Genomic DNA, 25703 nt, shown 5'->3' with positions numbered 1-25703 from the left:
TGCCTTGGTCAGACCACACCTGGAATCACACTGTGTCCAATTTTGGGCACCACAGTTGAAGGGAGATGTTGACAAGCTGGAAAGCGTCCAGAGGAGGGCGACTAAAATGATCAAAGGTCTGGAGAACAAGCCCTATGAGGAGCGGCTTAAAGAACTGGGCATGTTTAGCCTGCAGAAGAGAAGGCTGAGAGGAGACATGATAGCCATGTACAAATACGTGAAGGGAAGTCATAGGGAGGAGGGAGGGAGCTTGTTTTCTGCTGCCCTGCAGACTAGGACGCAAGGGAACAATGGCTTCAAACTACAGGAAAGGAAGGAGATTCCACCTGAACATCAGGAAGAACTTCCTCACTGTGAGAAGGGCTGTTCGACAGTGGAACTCTCTCCCCGGGGCCGTGGTGGAGGCTCCTTCTTGGAGGCTTTTAAGCAGAGGCTGGATGGCCATCTGTCGGGGGTGCTTTGAATGCGATTTCCTGCTTCTTAGCAGGGGGTTGGACTAGATGGCCCATGTGGTCTCTTCCAACTCTACTATTCTATAATTCTATGATTCTAACTGCCATGTCTCAGTGCTATGGGATTTGGGGAGTTGTAGTGTGCACTCTACAAGATGCACTCTCACTCCTGAGAAAAAAAGCAGAGTACAGTTGTTGTTGTTGTTGTTGTTATTATTTATTAGTAACAATAGTCATTCAATACAAAATGTAAAAGGAAAAGACGATTGATTACAACTCTTCCTTTTCTATTTCACAAGGTTGTGGCTTTCCCTCGAGGAGACCAACGTCAACAAGATGCTCTGACGCTGAGCTCCCAAATCGGAAGGTTCTCGGATCACGATGGCGGCTCTTTACGGCAGCGAAGTCAAGTGCGTCAGCGTCGAATGGGACTTTCTGCAGGGCCTCTTGGTCAAGAACCAGCCCGTGCCCTGGTAAGTCATGGCTGAATCATATACAGTAGAGTCTTGCTTATCCAACCTTTGCTTATCCAACGTTCTGTATTATCCAACGCAGTCTGCCTTTTAGTAGTCAATGTCTCTGTAGTCAATGTTTTCAATACATTGCGATGTGTTGGTACTAAATTTGTAAATACAGTAATTACTACATAATGTTACTGTGTCTCGAACTACTTTTTCTGTTGATTTGTTGTAAAACATGATGTTTTGGTGCTTAATTTGTAAAATCCTAACGTAATTTGGTGTTTAATAAGCTTTTCCTTAATCCCTCTTTATTATCCAACATTTTCGCTTAGCCAATGTTCTGCCGGCCCATTTATGTTGGATAAGTGAGAGTCTACTGTATCTATATATATAAAAGGGTAATGAAATTTCGGCCTAGGACAAAACAACAAAACTACACATCCCAGAAACACTAAACTTGGCAGCACAACCCCTCATCCATGCCTCTACGTTTATACAACAAAAAGAAAAGAAAAAGAAAGTCCTAATTAGAGGGAGAGGAATAATTGTTTTTAGCCAATTGCTGCCAGTTAGAAGGCTAGGCTCCGCCCACTTGGTCTCCTAGCAACCCACTCAGCCCAGGGGACAGGCAGAGTTAGGCCTCACTTAGGCCTCTTCCACACTGCCTATAAAATACAGATTATATGATTCTAACTGGATTATATGGCAGTGCAGACTCAAGGCCCTTCCACACAGCTATATAACCCATTTATAATCCTATATTATCTGCTTTGCACTGGATTATCTTGACTCCACACTGCCATATAATCCACTTCAGTGTGCATTTTATACAGCTGTGTAGAAAAGGCCTCATATAATCCAGTTCTAAGCAGATAATATAAGATACTTCATTTCCCATACTGCCATACTTCGCCACAGCAACGCGTGGCCGGGCACAGCTAGTGTGTGTATATATATATATATATATATACACACACACACACACACACACACACAGACACATACACACACACACACCTGGAGGGCCCATGTTGGCCCATTCCTGTTCAATAGCCTAAAATAATTGTGTATTATTATTATTATTATTATTATTAGCAATATTTATATCCCACCCTTCTCACCCTTAAGGGGACTCAGGGCAGCATACAAGTTATATATGCATACAATAAATTATAGTATTAGTATAGCACAATATAAACACCACATAAGCATTATATACAGTACAGTCTCACTTATCCAACATAAATGGGCCGGCAGAACGTTGGATAAGCGAATACGTTGGATAATAAGGAGGGATTAAGGAAAAGCCTATTACACATCAAATTAGGTTATGATTTTACAAATTAAGCACCAAAACAACAAATTTGACAGAAAAAGTAGTTCAATACGAAGTAATGCTATGAAGTAATTACTGTATTTACGAATTTAGCACCAAAATATCACGATGTATTGAAAACATTGACTACTAAAATGCATTGGATAATCCAGAACGTTGGATAAGCAAGTGTTGGATAAGTGAGACTCTACTGTATTATTATATTGTACTATATTGTATTATACTGTTGGGCCTCTTCCAACTCTAGGATTCTATGATAGATAGATAGATGCTGAATAGTTGGATAGATAGGCAGTTGCATGGGTAGATGAATAGATAGATGGATTGATAGATGGATAGATAGATAGGTGGATGAATTGATAGATGGATGGATGGATAGATAGACTGATAAATGGATTGATAAATGAATAGGTAGATGGATGGATGGATGGATGGATAAATAGGTAGGTGGACGGTTGAATAGATAGATAGATGGATGGATAGGTAGGTGGATGGATTGATGGATGGATAGACTGATAGATGGATTGATAGATTGATAGATTGATAGGTAGGTAGATGGATGGATAGATAGATAGATGGATGGATTGATCGATGGATAAATAGGTAGATGGACGGTTGAATAGATAGATGGATGGATAGGTAGGTGGATGGATTGATGGATGGATGGATGGATAGACTGATAGATGGATTGATAGATTGATAGGTAGGTAGATGGATGGATAGATAGATAGATAGATAGATAGATAGATAGATAGATGGATTGATCGATGGATAAATAGGTAGGTGGACGGTTGAATAGATAGATAGATGGATAGATAGGTAGGTGGATGGATTGATAGATGGATGGATGGATGGATGGATGGATAGATAGATAAGACTGATAGATGGATTGATAGATGGATAGATAGGTATGTAGATAGATGGATGGATAGATAGATAGATAGATAGATAGATAGATAGATAGATAGATAGATAGATAGACAGACAGACGGATAGATAGATAGATAGATAGATAGACGGATTGATCGATGGATAAATAGGTAGGTGGACGGTTGAATAGATGGATAGATGGATGGATAGGTATGTAAGTAGGTAGACGGATGGATAGATGGATAGGTAGATAGATGAATGGATGGATGGATAGATGGAGAGATAAATAGATAGATGAATGGATAGGTAGATGGATGAATAGATAGGTAGATGGTTGGATTGATAGATGGAGATATGATATAGATATATATACATGTATACACAGAAGGTTGGACTGGACAGCCCTTGGGGACTCATCCAACTTTATGATTCTATGTTTACGACCTGAATGAAATTGCAGGTCTAATATTATCCCCTCCACCCCTTACATCTCCATTAAAAGTAGACCTGGAGGCATTCGGATACCATCTCCATAGAATTCTAGAGTTGGAGGAGATCCAAGGGCCATCTAGTCCAACCCCTTCTATCAGGCAGGAAAAGCACAATCAGAGCACCCTTGTCAGATGGCCATCCAGCCTCTGTTTCAAAGCCTCCAAAGAAGGAGGTCTGGAGGAGGACACCCTTGGGGTCCGTCTCTGCATCAGGGCCAGGCCTGCTCCTCAACCCCATGCTCTGCTTTCCCATCCAGCCTCCAGGCCCTGCGGAAGGAGAAGTCCCGCAACGCGGCCCGCTCCCGCCGTGGCAAGGAGAACTTTGAGTTCTACGAATTGGCCAAGATGCTGCCGCTGCCCGGAGCCATCACCAGCCAGCTGGACAAGGCCTCCATCGTCCGCCTCACCATCAGTTACCTCAAGATGCGGGACTTTGCCAGCCACGGAGACCCCCCATGGAGCCTGCGGGCCGAAGGGCTTCCCCCACCTGGCAAAGGTAATACAGGGTATGCCGTCACACCCAGGCACCTTTTAAAGCTTTAAGATGCGCTTCTTCCCTTGCCCAGGTGAACTGCGGGGGCCTTACTTAGAAGCTCTGGAAATCCCAGTAACCAAAGGCACTTCAAGTTGAACACATCATACAAAATTTTATTTTCACAAAGTCCTTGGCATACTTGGCACACGTAGTTAAGGTTGCAAATATAAAATGTCAACTTATAAAACCTTGCAGATGTTCCTTTCTTGCTTTTCCCCTTTAGTTGCTGTTTTAATTTCCTCCAAAGGTGAAGGGATCCTGAGATCCTCTTTACCCTAGCCCTGAGCTATCAGAAGGAGCAGGTCTATAACTATCTAAGCTCCAAGCTAGTTTTTGAGGCAAAGTAGGTAGAACTTCCTCCAGTGGCAGAGAAATCCTGAGATATTCTCTGCCCCAGTGCTAAGCTACTATTTTTAGAAAGAGCAGGTCTTTCCCTATCTATGCTCGGCACTGGTTTTAAAGGCAAGTCAGTACTTACGATGGCCTTTACAGAGTTGGCCTGGCTTGGTCACACAAGCACATCTAAGTTCTTTCTTCTTCAGTCTAGAAGGCGAGAGGCTTCTCAAAATGGAGCCTTCTTTCCCAAGGCAAAGGGGCGGTCTCCAGAACAATAAGATACAAACTGAAAGCAGCAAAGGCCTGCATGCTGGTTGCAAACCTCTGTTAATGGCTAGCCATCAGGGTGCTGCAGAATCTGCAACAGCCCTGGAAGAAATGCAAATAGATGCTATTCTTACAACTATGAAAAATGCAAGCCAAACCTCTGGGGGACGGAACACAGGGCTCTTTGTGTTTTGCCCCTGGTTTGAAAGTCTTACTTCCTGTTTAATTGTGCGGCCCTTACTTTGAAAGTAGTTGTTCTACTCCAGAATCTTTGTTTTGGTGTCTACCACAAACTGGGTTGAGATGGTTGAGACTCGATGATGAGATAGTCATTAAAAAACCAGACCGAAATGTGCTGCAGGTTCTCCCTCAAAAACAAAGGTTTTTTTTGCAGTTTAATAAACATTTCCCATGTTTTTATGATAAAACCAATTTGGAAATGATATTTATAACCCAAGAATGAAAATTGTGTTAGGTTGACCTCAATGGAAATGCATTGCGGTGGAGATCTTGCAGTCCGATACTTCCGATACAGATTATGCTATGATTCCTCTTTAGCTGCCAAAAGAATTTAGAGTTCTCCTTGGTGCCATTGTTTATCTGTTTGTTTGTTTACAACCTGCCTTATCTCCCAACAATGGGACTCAAGGAAACTAGTGGCATATTTGAAAACAAGACAAAAGAGTGATAAAGTTGGCAAAGCACACATCTTCTACACTGTTGAATGAACGCAGTTTGATGGTTTGAATCACAGTGGGAACTTTAGTTCAGCAGAGAAGGCAAAAGAACTTGTGAAACTACAACTCCCAGGATTACATAGCATTCAGCCATAGTGGTTAAAGTGGTGTCAAACTGCATCCATTCTTCAGTGTAGATGCACCTACCAATTTTTACAAGGTCTTTACCTTTATCTGCCTGGGGCCTCACCAAACTACAACTCCCAGGGCTCTGTAGCATGGGGCCATGGCAGTTCTAGGTCTAGATGCATCCAAAGACTCTGGCAAAAGCATACATATAAAACAAGAAACCAGTTAACTGAGTAAACTATACACAAAAACCTCTGAAAGGTTTAAAACAGGTTGGATGGCCATCTGTTGGGACTGGTTTGATTGTGTTCTTGCATTGCAGAACGGGGTTGGACTAGATGACCCTCGGGGTCCCAACTCTAGGATTCTATGAAATCATAAAGCCAACATAGAATTAAAACCTCAGTCAGTTGAGAGCAGCATAATAATAATAATAATAATAATAATAATAATAATAATAATAATAATAATAATACAGTAGAGTCTCACTTATCCAACATAAACGGGCTGGCAGAAGCTTGGATAAGCAAATATCTTGGATAATAAGGAGGGATTAAGGAAAATTAAACTCCTATTAAACATCAAATTAGGTTATGATTTTACAAATTAAGCACCAAAATATCATGTTATACAACAAATTTGACAGAAAAAGTAGCTCAATACGCAGTAATGTTATGTTGTAATTACTGTATTTACGAATTCAGCACCAAACCATCAAAATGTATTGAAAACATTGACTACAAAAATGCCTTGGATAATTCAGAACCTTGGATAAGCGAGTCTTGGATAAGTGAGACTCTACTGTATATAAAACAAGAAATCAGTTTACTGAGTTTACAACTCCGTAAACTATACACAAAAACCTCTGGAGGTTTTCAAAGTGAGGCTGAATTGCCATCTGTCAGGAATGGTTTGATTGTGTTCCTGCATTGCAGAAAGGGGTTGGACTAGCTGACCCTTGGGGTCCCTTCCAACTCTAGGATTCTATGAAATCATAAAGCCAACAGAGAATTAAAACCTAAGTCAGTTGAGAGCAGAATAATAATAATAATAATAATAATAATAATAATAATAATAATAAACAAAGTGAAGAACCTGCTTTGATTGAAGTCAAAAATCAGAAACTCCTCAAAGCACAGCAGACAAAGAATAAGTACAAGAAAACTGCACTACAAACTAGAGCTGACAGCTGGCACAACAAAACATTGCATGGAAAGTTCCTTGACAAAATTGAAGGAAAAGCTGATAAGGAGAAGACCTGGCTCTGGCTCACGAATGGGACCCTGAAGAAGGAGACAGAAGGCCTGATCCTTGCAGCCCAGGAGCAAGACATCAGGACAAAGGCAATTCAGGCCAAGATCAAAAAATCAGCTGATGACCCAAAATGCAGACTGTGCAAGGAAGCTGACGAAACCATTGACCATATCCTCAGCTGCTGTAAGAAAATCGCACAGACAGACTACAAACAGAGGCACAACTTGTGGCCCAAATGATTCATTGGAACTTATGCCTCAAGTACCACCTCCCAGCAGCAAAGAACTGGTGGGATCACAAACCTGCAAAAGTATTGGAAAATGAGCACGCAAAGATACTGTGGGACTTCCGAATCCAGACTGACAAAGTTCTGGAACACAACACACCAGACATCACAGTTGTGGAAAAGAAAAAGATTTGGATCATTGATGTCGCCATCCCAGGTGACAGTCGCATTGACGAAAAACAACAGGAAAAAGTCGGCCACTATCAGATGGAAGATGGAACTGCAAAGACTCTGGCAGAAACCAGTACAGGTGGTCCTGGTGGTGATGGGCACACTGGGTGCCGTGCCAAAAGATCTCAGCCGGCATTTGGAAACAATAGACATTGACAAAATTATGATCTGTTAACTGCAAAAGGCCACCCTATTGGGATCTGCACGCATCATCCGAAAATACATCACACAGTCCTAGACACTTGGGAAGTGTTCAACTTGTGATTTTGTGATATGAAATCCAGCATGTCTATCTTGTTTGCTGTGTCACAATAAAATAATAATAATCTAAATCATCTCTCTGGGTTTAGCTGCCAGGACTGGGAATGGGCAAGCCTTATCCTCCATAGACTGGCATCCAGACCCAGTGTTTCTCCCAGTCCTGGCCATATCGGCCATAAGTCCTTCCTCTCTCTTCGGAGACTCTTTCCCGGAGTCGGTTGTCCGTTCAGATTCGCACCCGCGGCGGAGGGTTGAGCTCCATTCCGACACACGGCCCTCCCGCACCCGGATGAAATAGCATTGATTAGCCATGCAATAAATCACCATTTAAATAATGCAGCTTCCAAGGGTGTAATTAAATAAATTAACTGCCTCAGAAGAATACAGGCTTGCAGCAATTTCTGATTACTATCATTACCCGCGGGGTAATTATCAGCCGAATAACGAGAGAGAATGTGCCGCGAAATAGGGATAAACATCTGCCTATTGTGGTTTGCCGGTGGTGAGGAGGCCGGGCGGGCGGCGGATTCCAGCACTGGGATGGGGCCCTTTTGTGACGGTCCTTTTCCCTAGATTCCCCCCAAAAGCCAAAATCTGCAAGGAATGAATTATATTAATGACCAGCTTATTTTTTTTGGGGGGGGGGGGTGTTGAAGGAATGAAGCAGCCAGAACTTTGTGCAAAACACCATGGAAGGGTTTTCCTGCTATTGTGTGGCTGCAGCTGTGTCTTCGGGAAGGGTTTAAAAATAGAAGAGTGTTTGCAGGGGGGATGATGGGAGCCGTAGTCTAAAAAAGTCACTTTCGGGTACTGGTGAGGAGATTCTGAAAGTCATAGTGCAAAAAAAAATTACTTTCTGGATACCTGTGCCAAAAGATCTCAGCCAGCATTTGGAAACAATAAACATTGACAAAATTACGATCTGCCAACTGCAAAAGGCCACCCTGCTGGGATCTCCGCGCATCATCCGAAAATACATCACACAGTCCTAGACACTTGGGAAGTGTTCGACTTGTGATTTTGTGATACGAAATCCAGCATATCTATCTTGTTTGCTGTGTAATAATAATAATAATAATAATAATAATAATAATAATAATAATAATAATAATAATAATAATATGGGACACTGAAGAAGTAGACAGAAAGCCTGATCCTTGCAGCCCAGGAGCAAGCCATCAGAACAAATGCAATTAAAGCGAAGATCTTGTAGTTTCAAAGCCTGGCTGCTTTGTACCTTGTGGGATTCCATTGTTACCCAACTTGAATACCATTGAATAGCCTTGCAGCTACAAAGCCTAATAATAATAATAATAATAATAATAATAATAATAATAATAATAATAATAATAATAACAATAATATAAGAACCTGCTTTGATGGAAGTCAAAAATCAGAAACTCCTCAAAGCACAGCAGACAAAAAAAAACAGTACAAGAAAACCGCACTACAAACTAGAGCTGACAGCTGGCACAACAAAACATTGCATGGAAAGTTCCTTGACAAAATTGAAGAAAAAGCTGATCAGGAGAAGACCTGGCTCTGGCTCACGAATGGGACCCTGAAGAAGGAGACAGAAGGCCTGATCCTTGCAGCCCAGGTGCAAGCCATCAGGACAAAGGCAATTAAGGCCAAGATCTTGTAGCTTCAAAGCCTGTCTGCTTTGTACCTTGGGGGATTCCATTGTTATCCAACTTGAATACCATTGAATAGCCTTGCAGCTACTAAGCCTAATAATAATAATAATAATAATAATAATAATAATAATAAGAAGAAGAAGAAGAAGAAGAACCTGCTTTGATTGAAGTCAAAAATCAGAAACTCCTCAAAGCACAGCAGACAAAAAAAACCAGTACAAGAAAACCGCACTACAAACTAGAGCTGACAGCTGCCACAACAAAATAAAACATTGCATGGAAAGGTCATTGACAAAATTGAAGGAAAAGCTGATAAGGAGAAGACATGGTTATGGCTAATTGTGGGAGTTGAAGTCCAAAACACCCAGAGGGCCCAAGTTTGCCCGTGCCTGCCTTATAGGATTCTGCAACCGGCTGGCAAATAATTCTCCCCTGTTGCTTCTGTCCAGGAATTTCCCTCTACGTACTGATTTGCATCTTTAACCTGAGGCCAATTTCCTAATCAATCGCATTAGCGGCAATTAGCAGCGTCTTTTATAAACGCCCGACAGCAAGTTCTCAACCCCGGGCTCCCTTCTCCATCGGAGCCGAGAGGGAAAAATATAATAATAATATTACGGCCATGTTGATTAATCAGTCGGCGGTTTATTAAACACCCGAAGCTTGTTTTCTTGGACACAACGGAGCAACGGATTAAAACTGCAAGGAAAGAGATTCCACCTAAACATTAGGAAGAACTCCCTATTTGGCAGTGGAATATGTTCCCTTGGAGTCTCCTTCACGGGATGTTTTGGCCATCTGTTGAGAGGTCTTTGATTGTGTCTTCGCACACACTAAAGACTCTACTGTATTCTGAGGATCCTCTTGATCGACTTTGACTAAAAACTCAAGCTTGATTTGCTCTAAGACCCGTTCATTTCTATCCGCCCATCAGCATTCTTTACCATTTACCGCATTTCAGATGAGTTGATTTTCCCTCCTGTCAGCTGTCTTTGCTGTCCAACTTTCATCCCTATAAATGGAAATCGGAAACGGATGGTTCTGGGTTTGGTACGGAATGAATAAGTCTTTCCGTTGGAAGATTTCTATCTCGTTTCTTTACAGTTGCCTTGCAGTTTCTAGGTCTTCCGATTCCATTTCTTAACCGTAGCTTCCCAAACAGACTATGGGATCTTGGGAGTTGTAGCTTTGCAAGACCTGTATTGCCTTCTCTGCCAAACTGAAATGCCATGATTCCATAGCATGTAAAGGGACCATAAGCCAGAAAATAGAAGACTTTTGCACATATAGCTTTGCCTCTGCATATATCATATTAGCTTTTATATAGACAATGTAAGTTCTTTGTATGAGCCAAAGTTACAAAGGACCTGTGCCCCTCCCTTTCTCTTTGAGCTGGTACCTTTCTCCAGAAAGTTCCAAGAACAGAAGCTAGTTCGAGTAAACAATGAGGTTTTTTTTTCGTGTCAGGAACAACCAGAGTTGCTTCTGAAGTAAGAGAATTGGCTGTCTGCGAGGACGTTGCCCAGTGGACGCCCGGATGTGTGTGTGCATTTCCCCTGTAATATTTGCAAGCCCTACATATCTATATTCATATCTGTCTATCTAGACATATATCTCTCTATAGATATCTGTATAGGATTTGCAAAGACTTGCAAACATATGAGGCGAAAGTTCATATATAAAATAATGTATACACACAGATACAGATATACAGGTACATGGAAATCTCTAGATATCTATATGTTTATAGGATTTGCAAAGACTTGCAAACATATGAGGGGGAAATTCATATATAAAATTAATGTAGATAGATAGATAGATAGATAGATAGATAGATAGATACAAATATAAAGGTACAGTAGAGTCTCACTTATCCAACGTTCTGGATTATCCAACACATTTTTGTAGTCAATGTTTTCAATGCATTGTGATATTTTTGTGCTAAATTCGTAAATACAGTAATTACTACATAGCATTAATGTATAATGAACTACTTTTTCTGTTAAATTTGTTGTATAACATGATGTTTTGGTGCTTAATTTGTAAAATCATAACCTATTTTGATGTTTAATAGGCTTTTTCTTAATCTCTCCTTATTATCCAACATATTCGCTTATCCAACGTTCTGCTGGCCCGTTTATGTTGGATACGTGAGACTCTACTGTACGGCCTTTGGTGTGTGTACGGCTGTTTTGCCTTTCGCATAGCTATGGTGAAAGTAAACATTGCTTTTGTACTCTCACGAGACTAGGAGCCATGGCAGTTCAAGTCGTGCCAAAACTGCATTAATTCTGCAGTATAGATGGACATCCCTAAGCTTTCCTGAGGGGCGAAGTCTTAAGTGTTCCCACTCTTAGGAGGTGAAGGAGCCGCAACACTTGGAGCCGATAGAGCATTGGGGACAGAGGGAGCCCTGCTAGAATCTGGACCCGCTGCCTTGCTTTTCACCTGTTTCCTAGGTTTGTGCACTTCAAGGTGTGTGGCTTCCTACCTTCCGAGAGAGGCCACTTCCCTCTTCTTCTTCTCATCAAAAGGCTTTCTTTAGTCTATGTTACCTACAACATTATTGACCCCAATTGGAAGCTGCTGTGATTTTACTGATTGCTATTTTAATGTCAATTTTATTTTTGTGTAATAATGTGTTTTTATATTGTTGTGTATTGAACGCGATTTCCTGCTACTTGGCAGGGGGTTGGACTGGATGGCCCATGGGGTCTCTTCCAACTCTACTATTCTATGATTCTTCCCAAGTGTCTAGGACTGTGTGATGTATTTTCGGATGATGCACGCTGATCCCAGTCGGGTGGCCTTTTGCAGTTGGCAGATCGTAATTTTGTCAATGTCTATCGTTTCCAAATGCCGGCTGAGATCTTTTGGCACGGCACCCAGTGTGCCCATCACCACCGGGACCACCTGCACTGGTTTCTGCCAGAGTCTTTGAAGTTCAATCTTGAGGTCCTGATAGCGGCTGAGTTTTTCCTGTTGTTTTTCGTCAATGCGACTGTCACCTGGGATGGCAACATCAATGACCCAAATCTTTTTCTTTTCCACAACTGTGATGTCTGGTGTGTTGTGTTCCAGAACTTTGTCAGTCTGGATTTGGAAGTCCCACAATATCTTTGCCCGCTCATTTTCCAATACTTTTGCAGGTTTGTGATCCCACCAGTTCTTTGCTGCTGGGCGGTGGTACTTGAGGCATAAGTTCCAATAAATCATTTGGGCCACATAGTTGTGCCTCTGTTTGTAGTCTGTCTGTGCGATTTTCTTACAGCAGCTGAGGATATGATCCATGGTTTCGTCGGTTTCCTTGCAGAATCTGCATTTTGGGTCATTAGCTGATTTTTCAATCTTGGCCTTAATTGCCTTAATTGCTCCTGGGCTGCAAGGATCAGGCCTTCTGTCTCCTTCTTCAGGGTCCCATTCATGAGCCAGAGCCAGGTCTTCTCCTTATCAGCTTTTCCTTCAATTTTGTCAAGGAACTTTCCATGCAATGTTTTGTTGTGCCAGCTGTCAGCTCTAGTTTGTAGTGCGGTTTTCTTGTACTGGTTTTTTTGTCTGCTGTGCTTTGAGGAGTTTCTGATTTTTTAGCAGGTTCTTCACTTTGCTTTACATACTCTTCCAGGGCATGAAGCAGATGATGATGATGATGATGATGATGATGATGATTATATAGTGTTCCTTTAATGCGAAAGGAGCATCACGAGGCTCCTCTCTATGGGAAGGAGCCTCAGCACTTGTAATAAATGGAGTCCCTTCACATGTATGATGCTATATCTATCTTATGCATATACACACCTACATAAAGAGGTCATCCCTGAGTTACAGGTGACTCCTGGTTCAGAGCCACAGGGCTGAGAACAACAAACCTGGTGTGTCAAGTAACCGATCGCAGGTGTCAAATTAGATCGCCTTGACTTTTCTTGCCCGCACCACTTTTGCTCCACGTTCCTTCTGAATTTCGAGTCTTTCCTCTTCTGCTCTTAACTTTGCCGGCAAGGAGCGGAGGGCCCGGCTGCTTGTTTGGCATTCAGCTGCCGCTCATTCTGACGTTGCCTCGCTCTCCGCGAAAGGCACCACCTTGCAGCTGTGCCGCCGTAATCCGCCGCAATTCGGCCGGCTTTATTCTCCCCCGTAATTACACACTTGCGGAGAAAGAATGGGGTGATTGGCTTCAGCGCTGGACAGTTTGCTCTTTTCGCGACTTCCCATAATCCCGCCAGATTTTGACATTAACCCCTTCTACGCTTTTGGAGACGGGTTTCATTTTTGGCACCGAGTCCAACCGGGTTCCAACTTCTTTACTTTCTGCTGTACATAGATTGTGAAGCTCTAAACAGATTCTTATATATAAAATCAAGATACCCCTGAGACCATCCAGTCCAACCCCATTGTACCATGCAGGAGGGCACAATCAGAGCTCTCCCAACAGATGGCCATCCAGCCTCTGCTTCAAAACCTCTAGAGAAGGAGAATCCATTGGACTCCAAGGCAGTCTGTCTTCCATTAGAGTTGGAGGAGGCCCCAAGGGCTGTCCGGTCCAATCTTCTGTGTGTATATCTCTATATCATATCATCATCCGTCTGTCTGTCTATCTATCTATCTATCTATCTATCTATCTATCTATCTATCTATCTATCTATCTATTTTCTTATCTATCTATCTATCTATCTATCTATCTATCTATCTATCCATTTTCTTATCTATCTATCTATCTATCTATCTATCTATCTATCTATCTATCTATCTATCTATCTATCCATTTTCTTATCTATCTGTCTATCTTTCTATCTATCTAGCTATCTATCCATTTTCCTATCTATCTATCTATCTATCTATCTATCTATCTATCTATCTATCTATCTATCTTTCTATCTATCTATCTATCTATCTATCTATCTATCTATCTATCTATCTATTTTCTTATCTATCTGTCTATCTTTCTATCTATCTAGCTATCTATCTAGCTATCTATCCATTTTCCTATCTATCTATCTGTCTGTCTGTCTGTCTGTCTGTCTATCTATCTATCCATTTTCTTATCTATCTGTCTATCTTTCTATCTATCTAGCTATCTATCTAGCTATCTATCCATTTTCTTATCTATCTGTCTATCTTTCTATCTATCTAGCTATCTATCCATTTTCCTATCTATCTATCTATCTATCTATCTATCTATCTATCTATCTATCTATCTATCTTTCTATCTATCTATCTATCTATCTATCTATCTATCTATCTATCTATCTATCTATTTTCTTATCTATCTGTCTATCTTTCTATCTATCTAGCTATCTATCCATTTTCCTATCTATCTATCTGTCTGTCTGTCTGTCTGTCTGTCTATCTATCTATCCATTTTCTTATCTATCTGTCTATCTTTCTATCTATCTAGCTATCTATCTAGCTATCTATCCATTTTCTTATCTACCGTGTTTCCCCGAAAATAAGACAGTGTCTTATATTAATTTTTGCTCCCGAAGATGCTCTAGGTCTTATTTTCAGGGGATGTCTTATTTTTCTATGAAGAAGAATTCACATTTATTGTTGAACAAAAAGGAACATTTATTATATACTGTACAGTAGTTGTCATCACAAACCAGCACAACCAGACAAACTGTGAATCCTATCAAGAATTTCCTGTTACTACCAATATTTCCATGTACAATACTCTATGGAACATACATTTACCGATCCTGCATGCTCTGGTGTTCTGTTTGGCGGGCATGCTTCCAAACAAAAACTTTGCTAGGTCTTACTTTCAGGGGAGGCCTTATATTTAGCAATTCAGCAAAACCTCTACTAGGTCTTATTTTCTGAGGATGTCTTATTTTAGGGGAAACAGGGTATCTTTCTATCTATCTATCTATCTATCTATCTATCTATCTATCTATCCATTTTCTTGTCTATCTTTCTATCTATCTATCCATTTTCTTATCTATCCATTTTCTTATCTATCTATCTATCTATCTATCTATCTATCCATTTTCTTATCTATCTATCTATCTGTCTGTCTATCTATCTATCCATTTTCTTATCTATCTATCTATCTACCTAATCTATCTATTTCTTATCTATCTGCTTACCTATCTGTCCTGTCTATCTTTCTACTTTATCTTATATTACCTTTCCATCTATCTTATCTATCTGTCTATATATCTAATTTATCCATCTATATCCTATCTCTCTATATCTATCATAGCATCCCAGAGTTGGAGGAGAACCCAATAAGCCAATGGTGGGCAACCTTTTGCACTTGGTGTGTCAAAATTCACCAAAAAACCTAACATGACTTGGTTGGTGTGTCACTTCGAGAAAAACAACAACATAATTTCACAATATATATAGTTTAAATAACAAAAACATATACTTGTAATATATAACTGTATTTAATAAATCAAAAAATATTTACTACCATTATTTCCATGTACAATAATCTATGGTACCTCTTGCAATTTCCACGCTGATTTCTCTCTATTCTAGTTTCAATGTAGTCATGAATAATGAATAATATAATAATAATATAATAGTAACAATATAATAATATACTACAATAATAAGAATGATATATGTATGTATGTATGTATGTAATGTACATAATTCCCATGGAGTAGACAACAAAACCACTAGACCAAATCGCCTCAAAATTATTCACAAAAGACATAGTCATCCAATCAATCTGCATGTGGAAGCGTGTCAGCAAAAATGGCTAGGCGTGTCAGTGCTGACACGCGTGTCATAGGTTGGCCATCACTGCAATAAGCCATCTATTCCAACCCCCTTCTGCCATGCAGGAAGGCACAGTCCAAGCCCTCCCAGCAGATGGCCATCCAGCTTCTACTTAAAAGCCTCCAGAGAAGGAGAATCCGTTGGGACTCCGAGGCAGTCTGTATTCCACTAGAATTGAAAGGAATCCCTAGTCCACCTCCTTCTATCATGCAGGAAGGCACAATCAAAGCACTCCTGAAAGATGGCTATCCAGCCCCTGCTTGAAAACTTTCAAAAAAGATGGAAAAAAACCAGGCAGTCTACATTCCAGTAGAGTTGAAAGGGATCCCCAAAGCCCATCCAATCCAACTAGGCAGGAAGACACAGTCAAAGCCCTCAAGGGAACCGGGACTCAAAAAGATCTTGTCGTGGGTGTCTATTACAGACCTCCGAGTCAGGATGAAGGACTTGATGAAGCCTTCTGTCAACAGCTGACCAAACAGGCACAAAGAAGAGATATAGTAATCATGGGCGATTTCAACTATCCCGATATCTGCTGGAAAACAAACTCGGCCAAGAGTACAAAGTCCAACAAATTCCTCACTTGCCTTGCACTCAATTTTATGGTCCAGAAGGTAGAGGAGACAACAAGGGGATTGGCCAGTCTTGATCTAATCTTAACAAATGTGGAAGACCTGATCAATAACATCGAAACATATTGTTATTGTTTTTATTTGGGCTTGGCCCCATGTAAGCCCTTTGGGGAGATAGAGGTGGGGTATAAAAATAAAGTTATTATTATATAATTATTATTATATCATATCCCCATCCATCCAGCTATTTATCAGTCATAGAATCCTAAAGGCTGTTGGGAATTGTGGGAGTTGAAGTCCAAAACACCTGGAGGGCCGAAGTTTGCCCATGCCTGTTCTAGACACTATATTGACACAATCTGTTGATGCAGCCTGGAATCGCATTGGCTTTTTTAGCATCTGCATCACACTGTTGGCTCATGTTCAGCTTGTGGTCTACTATACATGAGGTTCACTGTTGTAGTCTTTGGGATCAAGGGGTTTTTCCTCATTTCCCAGGACACGATTGGCCAAGGAATATCAAGACACGATCAGGAAAGCAAAATTAGGAAAGATACAGAATGTGCTAAATGGGATGCAAAACAGTTTTGTGGTTTTTCCCCCCCCTCCTTTTGACGCAGAACCTTTACAACAACAAAAACCAACGCACGTAGGTAGACAGCAAGAGCTCTAAATGACAGCGAGAAATGGGTGGAAATCGACAGCGTGTTCGACGCAATGCCAATCTGCATTTAAAGCAAGCGGGTGTTTGCGTCGCCCTGCAACAATATTCTAGCGGCGTTTGTTCGAGAGGAGAGTTTGGGAGGCCGGGCTCATTTATCTTTGGGGCGTTGGGGAGGATTCCGCTTGGAATCGGTGAAATGCAGCTTCTTCTGGAATCAAAAGAAAGAGAAATCAAAGCTGCAAAGGAAGAAAATCCCCTCCCTGTGGAAGGAATGGATCTCTTTGGTTCCAAAACAACATGCACACTAATATCAGTACCACCAACAGAAAGAAATCTTATCTATAGATACTAGCTTTGCCCAGCCACGCGTTGCTGTGGCTTATGGGAATTATTTGTTGGCCAGGTGGAATAGGAGTGAATAGCCTTGCAGCGTGAAAGTCTGGCCGTTTTGTGGAGTGGTTGGAGTTGTAGCATTAATCAAAGAGGTGCTTTGAAGTGTGGGTACTTCCTTAGTAGGGGAATTCTTGTTTGGCCAGATTGAATGGTATTGAATAGGTTTGTAGGTTAAAAGCCTGGTCGGCTTGCACATAAGGTATTGTTGCTAGGCAAGGTTGAATGGGACAGAGTAGTGTTGTGGTTTCAAAGTTTGGGGGTTTTATATGTAGGGGGCATGTTGGTTGGCCTGGTTGAAAAGTATTGAATAGCCTTGATGGTTGTAAGCCTGGTTGGTTTTTACCTTGCGGAATCCTTGGTTGGTCAGTTTGAATAGGAATTAATAGTGTCGGTGTGGGAGGTTTGAATGGTGGAATTAGCCACCTTGATTCGTTTTTAATGGCCTTGCAGGTTGAAAGGGTGTTTGTTTACTGTCTGGAGGAATGTTTTGTTGCGAAGTGTTAGCTGGCCCTGATTGTTTCGTTTGTAGAATTCCCAATTTCCCTGCTTTCCGAGTGTTGGTCTTTATTTCGTCTCCTGGTTTTAGAGATCATATTGTTTTCTATTATTATACCATAGTAAGTCTTATACAGTAGAGTCTCACTTATCCAACACTCGCTTATCCAACGTTCTGGATTATCCAACGCATTTTTGTAGTCAATGTTTTCAATACATCATGATATTTTTGTGCTAAATTCATAAATACAGTAATTACAACATAACATTACTGCATATTGAACTACTTTTTCTGTCAAATTTGTTGTCTAACATGATGTTTTGGTACTTAATTTGTAAAATCATAACCTAATTTGATGTTTAATAGGCTTTTCCTTAATCCCTCCTTATTATCCAACATATTTGCTTATCCAACATTATGCCGGCCCGTTTATGTTGGATAAGTGAGACTCTACTGTATATTATATTTATAATGTTATATTAGGTGGTTAGAATTGGATTATATGAGGTCAGTTGTACATAGTTGTATAAAATGTAGACTGAACTGGATTAGATGGTAGTGTAGAGTGAAGGCAATGTCATAGAGGAATATTATTTAGAATGCCAAGGTAGATAATCCAGTTTTGGCAGATGTGCCTTGGTATTCTGGGCAATATTGTTGTGTGGCAGGGGTTTGAGTGTAGACTGCCACATAATGGAGTTGAAATCAGATCATCTGTATTTTCTAGGGATAGTAGTATGGATGAGATCTAAATGCAGTTTGTCTGTGCTCTGGGATACAGGCGTGGGCCAACTTGGGCCTTTGCTGCAGGTGGTTTGGACTTCAACTCACAGCATTCGTAACAGCCTGAGTCCCTTTTGTTTTCTCTCTCAGAAGCTTAAGGTGTTAGGAACGTTGAGAGTTGGAAAACAGCTGGGTGAAGAGTACCAGATCGCCTGTTGTGGTTGTTGCTGTTGTGATTGTGTTTTTAGTGTAATTGTGTTGTATCTTACTTGAGGCGGGGATGATTGATTGTGTTGGCAATTTTTGAGTTTGGGGGGTTTAGGGTTTTGTTGTTTTGTGAGTCGCCATGATGCCAAAAGCCTTTTATATATATAGATAGATATAAAAGTTAAAGGTTTTCCCCTGACATGAAGTCTAGTTGTGAAAAGTCAAATGGTGTAGTACGGAAACAGAAGTTTTTAAGAAAATGAGGCAAGGCTATTGTTATTGAAAGTGTTGGCTTCCTGTTGAAGCTTTCTGAGCCAGCGTCGCTCGCGCCTGACGGCGCTCGCGAACCCACCACTACAGCAAAACACATTCTTATATACAATATACACAGTATATACAATAAACAAAACAACTTTAAAAATACACACACAGGAAGGGGATAGCATTCTGCCCATAACACACACAATCCTCCTCGGTCACTTCACTCACCAAGAGATGGACCAACAGCAAATACTTGCCACCACATGCACCAGCTGTGGCATGTTCTGCTTTCTCACACAAAAACTAGTCAACTACATCTGCTCCAAATGCAAACAGATGACTCTGATGGAGCAGAGGATCCAACAGCTCGAGCACCGTATTAAGACCCTTAAGGACATTCAGGCAATCGAGCTCTTCTTGGACACTGCACAACACACTGCTGTAGATCTGCAGCCTGCATCACACCAACACCACCATGAACATGATCAGGAACCTTATGGGGAGATCAACTCACAGGTAGACAACCCTCAGGCTTGGAAGGAGGTCACCCATAGAAGGAGACACAGGACCAGGCAGCCTCCGCAGAACTCCTCTGCTCAGCTGCATTTACACAACAGATTTGAAATTCTAACACCATTAACATACAATCAGGAAACACATCTTGTGGAGGACCACAGTTTCTTAGATACCACTCAGTGGGCCACCCTTGATCAATGCGCAGGGGATAGCCCGGACGGGGACAGTGCATCACCACATTCACACTTATGTAATCATGCAAATGCTCCATCCCCAATCGTAGACCAGGAGCAACAGGAACACCCTTGGGAGAGTAATGGGCTCTCGGATGTATCTCAATGGATTGTCATTGATGAATGCACTGGGGATGTTGAGGAGGAGGACAACACTTTACACCTGCATGATTCACTTCAACAGGAACACTCTTCAGGGGACATACACACTGTCTTGCACAAAAGGGACCCTGTCAATCCTCAAAGGAAACAGGTCTTGGTAGTAGGTGACTCCCTCCTTAGAGGAACGGAAGCCATCATTTCCAGACCGGATGGGATGGCTCGAGAAACATGCTGCCTCCCGGGGGCAAAAATACACCATATCACTCAGAGGCTCAGCAGGCTCCTAAAGCCCCATCACCCTCCCCACCTTATGTTGATTCATGTAGGTACCAATGACACCGCCAGGCATACTTTTCAAAAGATCACAAATGATTTTCGAGCTCTGGGAACAAAGCTAAAACTGTATAATGTGCATGTGATCTTTTCATCCCTCCTCCCCGTTGTAGGACACGGCTCTACAAGGGCCGGAAAAATAGTACAGGTCAATAACTGGCTCAGAAAATGGTGCCAAGAGGAGCATTTTGGCTTCCTTGACCATGGTCTACTCTTCCAGGAGGATGGCCTATTGGCAAGTGATGGGGTGCATCTCACACAAGCAGGAAAACATCTTTTTGCACACAGACTCACAAACCTCATCAGGCGCACTTTAAACTAGATCCACTGGGGGAGGGGAACAACAGCCTGGCGAACACTATATTACCCACAACCACAGGGAACCGCCAAAAGGCTAAACGGAGGGCTGCACAAACACAGCAAGGACCAAGTACGGAGAGCACAATAATCCCAAATAAACAGCTCAAGGGGAGGTCACAGGGGCTTACATGTCTTTACACCAACGCTCAGAGCATGGGAAATAAGCAAGACGAACTCCAACTCTTAGCACAGCACCACACATACGATGTCATAGGCATCACTGAAACCTGGTGGGATGACTCCCATCACTGGAATGTAGCCATTGAGGGCTATAACCTCTTTCACAGAAATAGAACAAAAAGGAGAGGAGGGGGAGTAGCTTTATATGTCAAAAACAGTTACGTTGCAGAAGAAATGCAAGACTGTAATCTGGGAAACCAGCTAGAAAGCATCTGGATAAGAATCAAGGGAACCGGGACTCAAAAAGATCTTGTTGTGGGTGTCTACTACAGACCTCCGAGTCAGGATGAAGGACTTGATGAAGCCTTCTGTCAACAGCTGACCAAACAGGCACAAAGAAGAGATATAGTAGTCATGGGCGATTTCAATTATTCCGATATCTGCTGGAAAACAAACTCAGCCAAGAGTACAAAGTCCAACAAATTCCTCACTTGCCTTGCAGACAACTTTATGGTCCAGAAGGTAGAAGAGGCAACAAGAGGATCAGCAACTCTTGATCTAATCTTAACAAATGTGGAAGACCTGATCAATACAGTTGAAGTGGTTGGATCCTTAGGGGCAAGTGACCATGTGCTCCTGGAGTTTGCAATACAAAGGAATGCTGAAACTAAGACAAGTCAAACACGCATTCTCGACTTTAAGAGAGCTGACTTCCAAAAAATGAAGGAATTACTGAGCGGCATTCCATGGACACCGATATTAAAAAACAAGGGAGTTAAGGATGGATGGGAGTTTTTCAAAAGTGAAATACTCAAGGCGCAAATGCAAACAGTGCCAACAAAGAAGAAAAATAAGACAAGTGCAAAGAAGCCAGAATGGATGTCCAAAGAACTTCTAACTGAGCTAAAGCTCAAAAGTGACATGCACAAGAAGTGGAAAAGGGGAGAAATCACCAAAGAAGAATTCAAACGTATAGCCAACACCTGTAGGGAAAAGGTTCGCAAGGCTAAAGCACAAAATGAGCTCAGGCTTGCCAGGGACATAAAAAACAACAAAAAAGGCTTTTTTGCTTACGTTGGTAGAAAAAGGAAGAAAAAGGAGGCGATAGGGCCACTGCAAGGAGAAGATGGGGTGATGGCGACAGGGGACAGGGAAAAGGCAGAACTACTTAATGCCTTCTTTGCCTCAGTCTTCTCAGAAAAAGAAAGCCATCTTCAACCTCAGCAACACGGAATGGACGAAGGATTGGGGGAAATCCAACCCCAAATAGGGAAACAAGTTGTCCAGGAACACCTGGCCTCTCTAAACGAATTCAAGTCCCCAGGGCCAGACCAGCTACACCCAAGAGTACTGAAGGAACTAGCGGAAGTTATTTCAGAACCACTGGCAATTATCTTCGAGAGTTCTTGGAGAACGGGAGAAGTCCCAGCAGATTGGAGGAGGGCGAATGTGGTCCCTATCTTCAAGAAGGGAAAAAAGAACGACCCAAACAATTACCGTCCGGTCAGCCTCACATCGATACCAGGCAAGATTCTGGAAAAGATCATCAAGGAAGTGGTCTGCGAACACTTAGAAACAAATGCGGTCATTGCTAATAGTCAACACGGATTTACCAAAAACAAGTCATGCCAGACTAATCTGATCTCTTTTTTCGATAGAGTTACGAGTTGGGTCGATACAGGGAATGCCGTGGATGTAACATACCTGGATTTCAGTGATGCCTTCGACAAAGTCCCCCACGACCTTCTGGCAAACAAACTAGTAAAATGTGGGCTAGACAAAACTACGGTTAGGTGGATCTGTAATTGGCTAAGCGAACGAACCCAAAGGATGCTCACCAATGCGTCATCTTCATCATGGAAAGAAGTGACAAGTGGAGTGCCGCAGGGCTCCGTCCTGGGCCCGGTTCTGTTCAACATCTTTATTAACGACTTAGACGAAGGGTTAGAAGGCACGATCATCAAGTTTGCAGACGACACCAAACTGGGAGGGATAGCTAACACTCCAGAAGACAGGAGCAGAATTCAAAACGATCTTGACAGACTAGAGAGATGGGCCGAAACTAACAAAATGAAGTTCAACAGGGACAAATGCAAGATACTTCATTTCGGCAGAAAAAATGGAAATCAAAGATACAGAATGGGGGACGCCTGGCTTGACAGCAGTGTGTGCGAAAAAGACCTTGGAGTCCTCGTGGACAACAAGTTAAACATGAGCCAACAATGTGATGCAGCAGCTAAAAAAGCCAACGGGATTCTGTCCTGCATCAATAGGGGAATAGCGTCTAGATCCAGGGAAGTCCTGCTCCCCCTCTATTCTGCCTTGGTCAGACCACAACTGGAATACTGTGTCCAATTTTGGGCACCACAGTTGAAGGGAGATGTTGACAAGCTGGAAAGCGTCCAGAGGAGGGCGACTAAAATGATTAAGGGTCTGGAGAACAAGCCCTATGAGGAGCGGCTTAAAGAGCTTGGCATGTTTAGCCTGCAGAAGAGAAGGCTGAGAGGAGACATGATAGCCATGTACAAATACGTGAAGGGAAGTCATAGGGAGGAGGGAGCAAGCTTGTTTTCTGCTGCCCTGCAGACTAGGACACGGAACAATGGCTTCAAACTACAGGAAAGGAGATTCCACCTGAACATCAGGAAGAACTTCCTCACTGTGAGGGCTGTTCGACAGTGGAACTCTCTCCCCCGGGCTGTGGTGGAGGCTCCTTCCTTGGAGGCTTTTAAGCAGAGGCTGGATGGCCATCTGTCGGGGGTGCTTTGAATGCGATTTCCTGCTTCTTGGCAGGGGGTTGGACTGGATGGCCCATGAGGTCTCTTCCAACTCTACTATTCTATGATTCTATGATTCTATGATTCTATGATTCTATGAAGGTTTTTGAGAAGATAATTTACACATAAGTATTCACACTACCTTATGCCTTATACGTATTTATGATTATATTGATGTAAAGAAAACATAGGAGCCCGGTGGCGAAGTGTGTTAAAGTGCTGAGCTGCTGAACTTGCGGACCGAAAGGTCCCAGTTCAAATCCTGGGAGCGGAGTGAGTGCCCGCTGTTAGCTCCAGCTTCTACCAACCTAGCAGTTCAAAAACATGCCAATGTGAGTAGATTAATAGGTACGGCTCCGGCGGGAAGGTAACGGCATTCCATGCAGTCATGCCAATGGGCACATGTCCTGGAGGTGTCTACGGACAACTTAGAAATGGAGATGAGCACCAACCCCCAGAGTCAGGCATGACTGGACTTTAAGCAGAGGCTGGATGGCCATCTGTCGGGGTGCTTGGCTGAATGGGGTTGTACTCGATGGCCCACCAGGTCTCTTCCAATCTAGGATTCTCTCATCCCACATATTTGGAGACAGAGAAATAATCATATAAAATGTTGGCTTGGACACAAAGGATTGGTTTGATGAATAATGTGAGGAGGAGGAGATGAAGAAGGAGGGAGAGGATTAAGGAGAAGGAGGAGGAGATGGAGAATATGAAAGAGAAGGAGAGAGAACATGACAGAATGAGAAGATGGAGTAGGAGATGGTGATGGAGAAGATGAAGGATGAGGAGGAGATGGAGAAGGAGAAAATGATTGAGGAGAAGATAGAGGAGAAGGAGAAGATGAGGGAGAGGATTAAGGAGAAGAAGAAGGAGATGGAGAAAATGGAGGAGAAGGAGAGAGAGAACCTGACAGAGAATGAGAAGATGGAGTAGGAAATGGTGATGGAGAAGAATGAAGGAGGAGGAGATGGAGAACATGGAGGAGAAGAAGATGGAGGAGGAGATGAAGAAGGAGGGAGAGGATTAAGGAGAAGAAGAAGGAGACAGAGAAAATGGAGGAGAAGGAGAGAGAGAACATGACTGAGAATGAGAAGATGGAGTAGGAGATGGTGATGGAGAAGAATGAAGGAGGAGGAGATGGAGAACATGGAGGAGGAGAAGATGGAGGGAGAGGATTAAGGAGAAGAAGAAGGAGATGGAAAAAATGGAGGAGAAGGAGAGAGAGAACATGACTGAGAATGAGAAGATGGAGTAGGAGATGGTGATGGAGAAGAATGAAGGAGGAGGAGATGGAGAACATGGAGGAGAAGAAGATGGAGGGAGCGGATTAAGGAGAAGAAGAAGGAGATGGAGAAGATGGAGGGAAAGGAGATGGAAAATATGAAAGAGAAGGAGAGAGAACATGACAGAGAATGAGAAGATGGAATAGGAGACGAAGGCGGATAGGATGAAGGATGAAGAGGAGATGGAGAAGGAGAAAATGAGTAGTAGATGGAAGAGAAGGAGAAGATGAGGGAGAGGATTAAGGAGAAGAAGACGGAGATGGAGAAGAAGAAGGAGATGGAGAAGATGAAGGAGGAGGAGGAGATGGAGGAGGATTAAATGAATGAGGAGAAGATGGAGGAGAAGGAGAAGATGAAGAAGCAGGAGATGGAGAGGATTAGGAAGAAGAAGAAGATGGAGGAGGAGAAGGAGTTGGGGAATGTGAAAGAGAATCAAGATGAAGGAGGAGACGGAGAGGATGAGGGAGACAGAGGAAAAGGGGAGAAGGAGAAAATGAAAGAGAAGAGGACAGAGGAGAAGGACAAGGAGAGGACGTAGAAGATGTAGAAGAGAACAAGATGGAGAAGATGTAGGAAAGTGAGACTGAAACATGAAGGAGAAGGAGACAGAGGAGAAGATGAAGGAGACGTAGATGGAGAAGATGAAGAAATGAAGAAGAAGAAGAAGAAGTAGCGATGGTGGTGTCATGGATTCCCTCCAGTTCTGCCGTGGTGTTTTTGCTCCCTTGTCTCGAACCAGTGGACATCGTTACTCCTTCCATGGGTGCATCT

The 25703-nt window shown here is 42.3% G+C and overlaps 1 protein-coding gene across 3 annotated transcripts in view; it reads left to right on the top strand.

Moving 5' to 3' along the window:
* The window catches only part of npas1 (neuronal PAS domain protein 1), a 111973-nt gene that overhangs the window by 27806 nt on the left and 58464 nt on the right, over positions 1-25703 (top strand). For all 3 annotated transcript variants that reach the window (XR_010000785.1, XM_062962656.1, XM_062962657.1), the window contains exons 2-3: positions 752-925; positions 3868-4106. Coding sequence is in view for 2 of the 3 variants with exons in the window: in XM_062962656.1 (XP_062818726.1) it covers positions 834-925; positions 3868-4106 (331 nt within the window). In the remaining variant the exon portion in view is untranslated. The remainder of the gene's footprint in view (positions 1-751; positions 926-3867; positions 4107-25703) is intronic.

This window comes from Anolis carolinensis, unplaced genomic scaffold (assembly GCF_035594765.1).
Source record: "Anolis carolinensis isolate JA03-04 unplaced genomic scaffold, rAnoCar3.1.pri scaffold_10, whole genome shotgun sequence".
Lineage (NCBI taxonomy): Eukaryota > Metazoa > Chordata > Lepidosauria > Squamata > Dactyloidae > Anolis > Anolis carolinensis.
The sequence above is the reverse complement of the archived record's forward strand: the minus strand, read 5'-3'. Positions and strand labels throughout refer to the sequence as shown.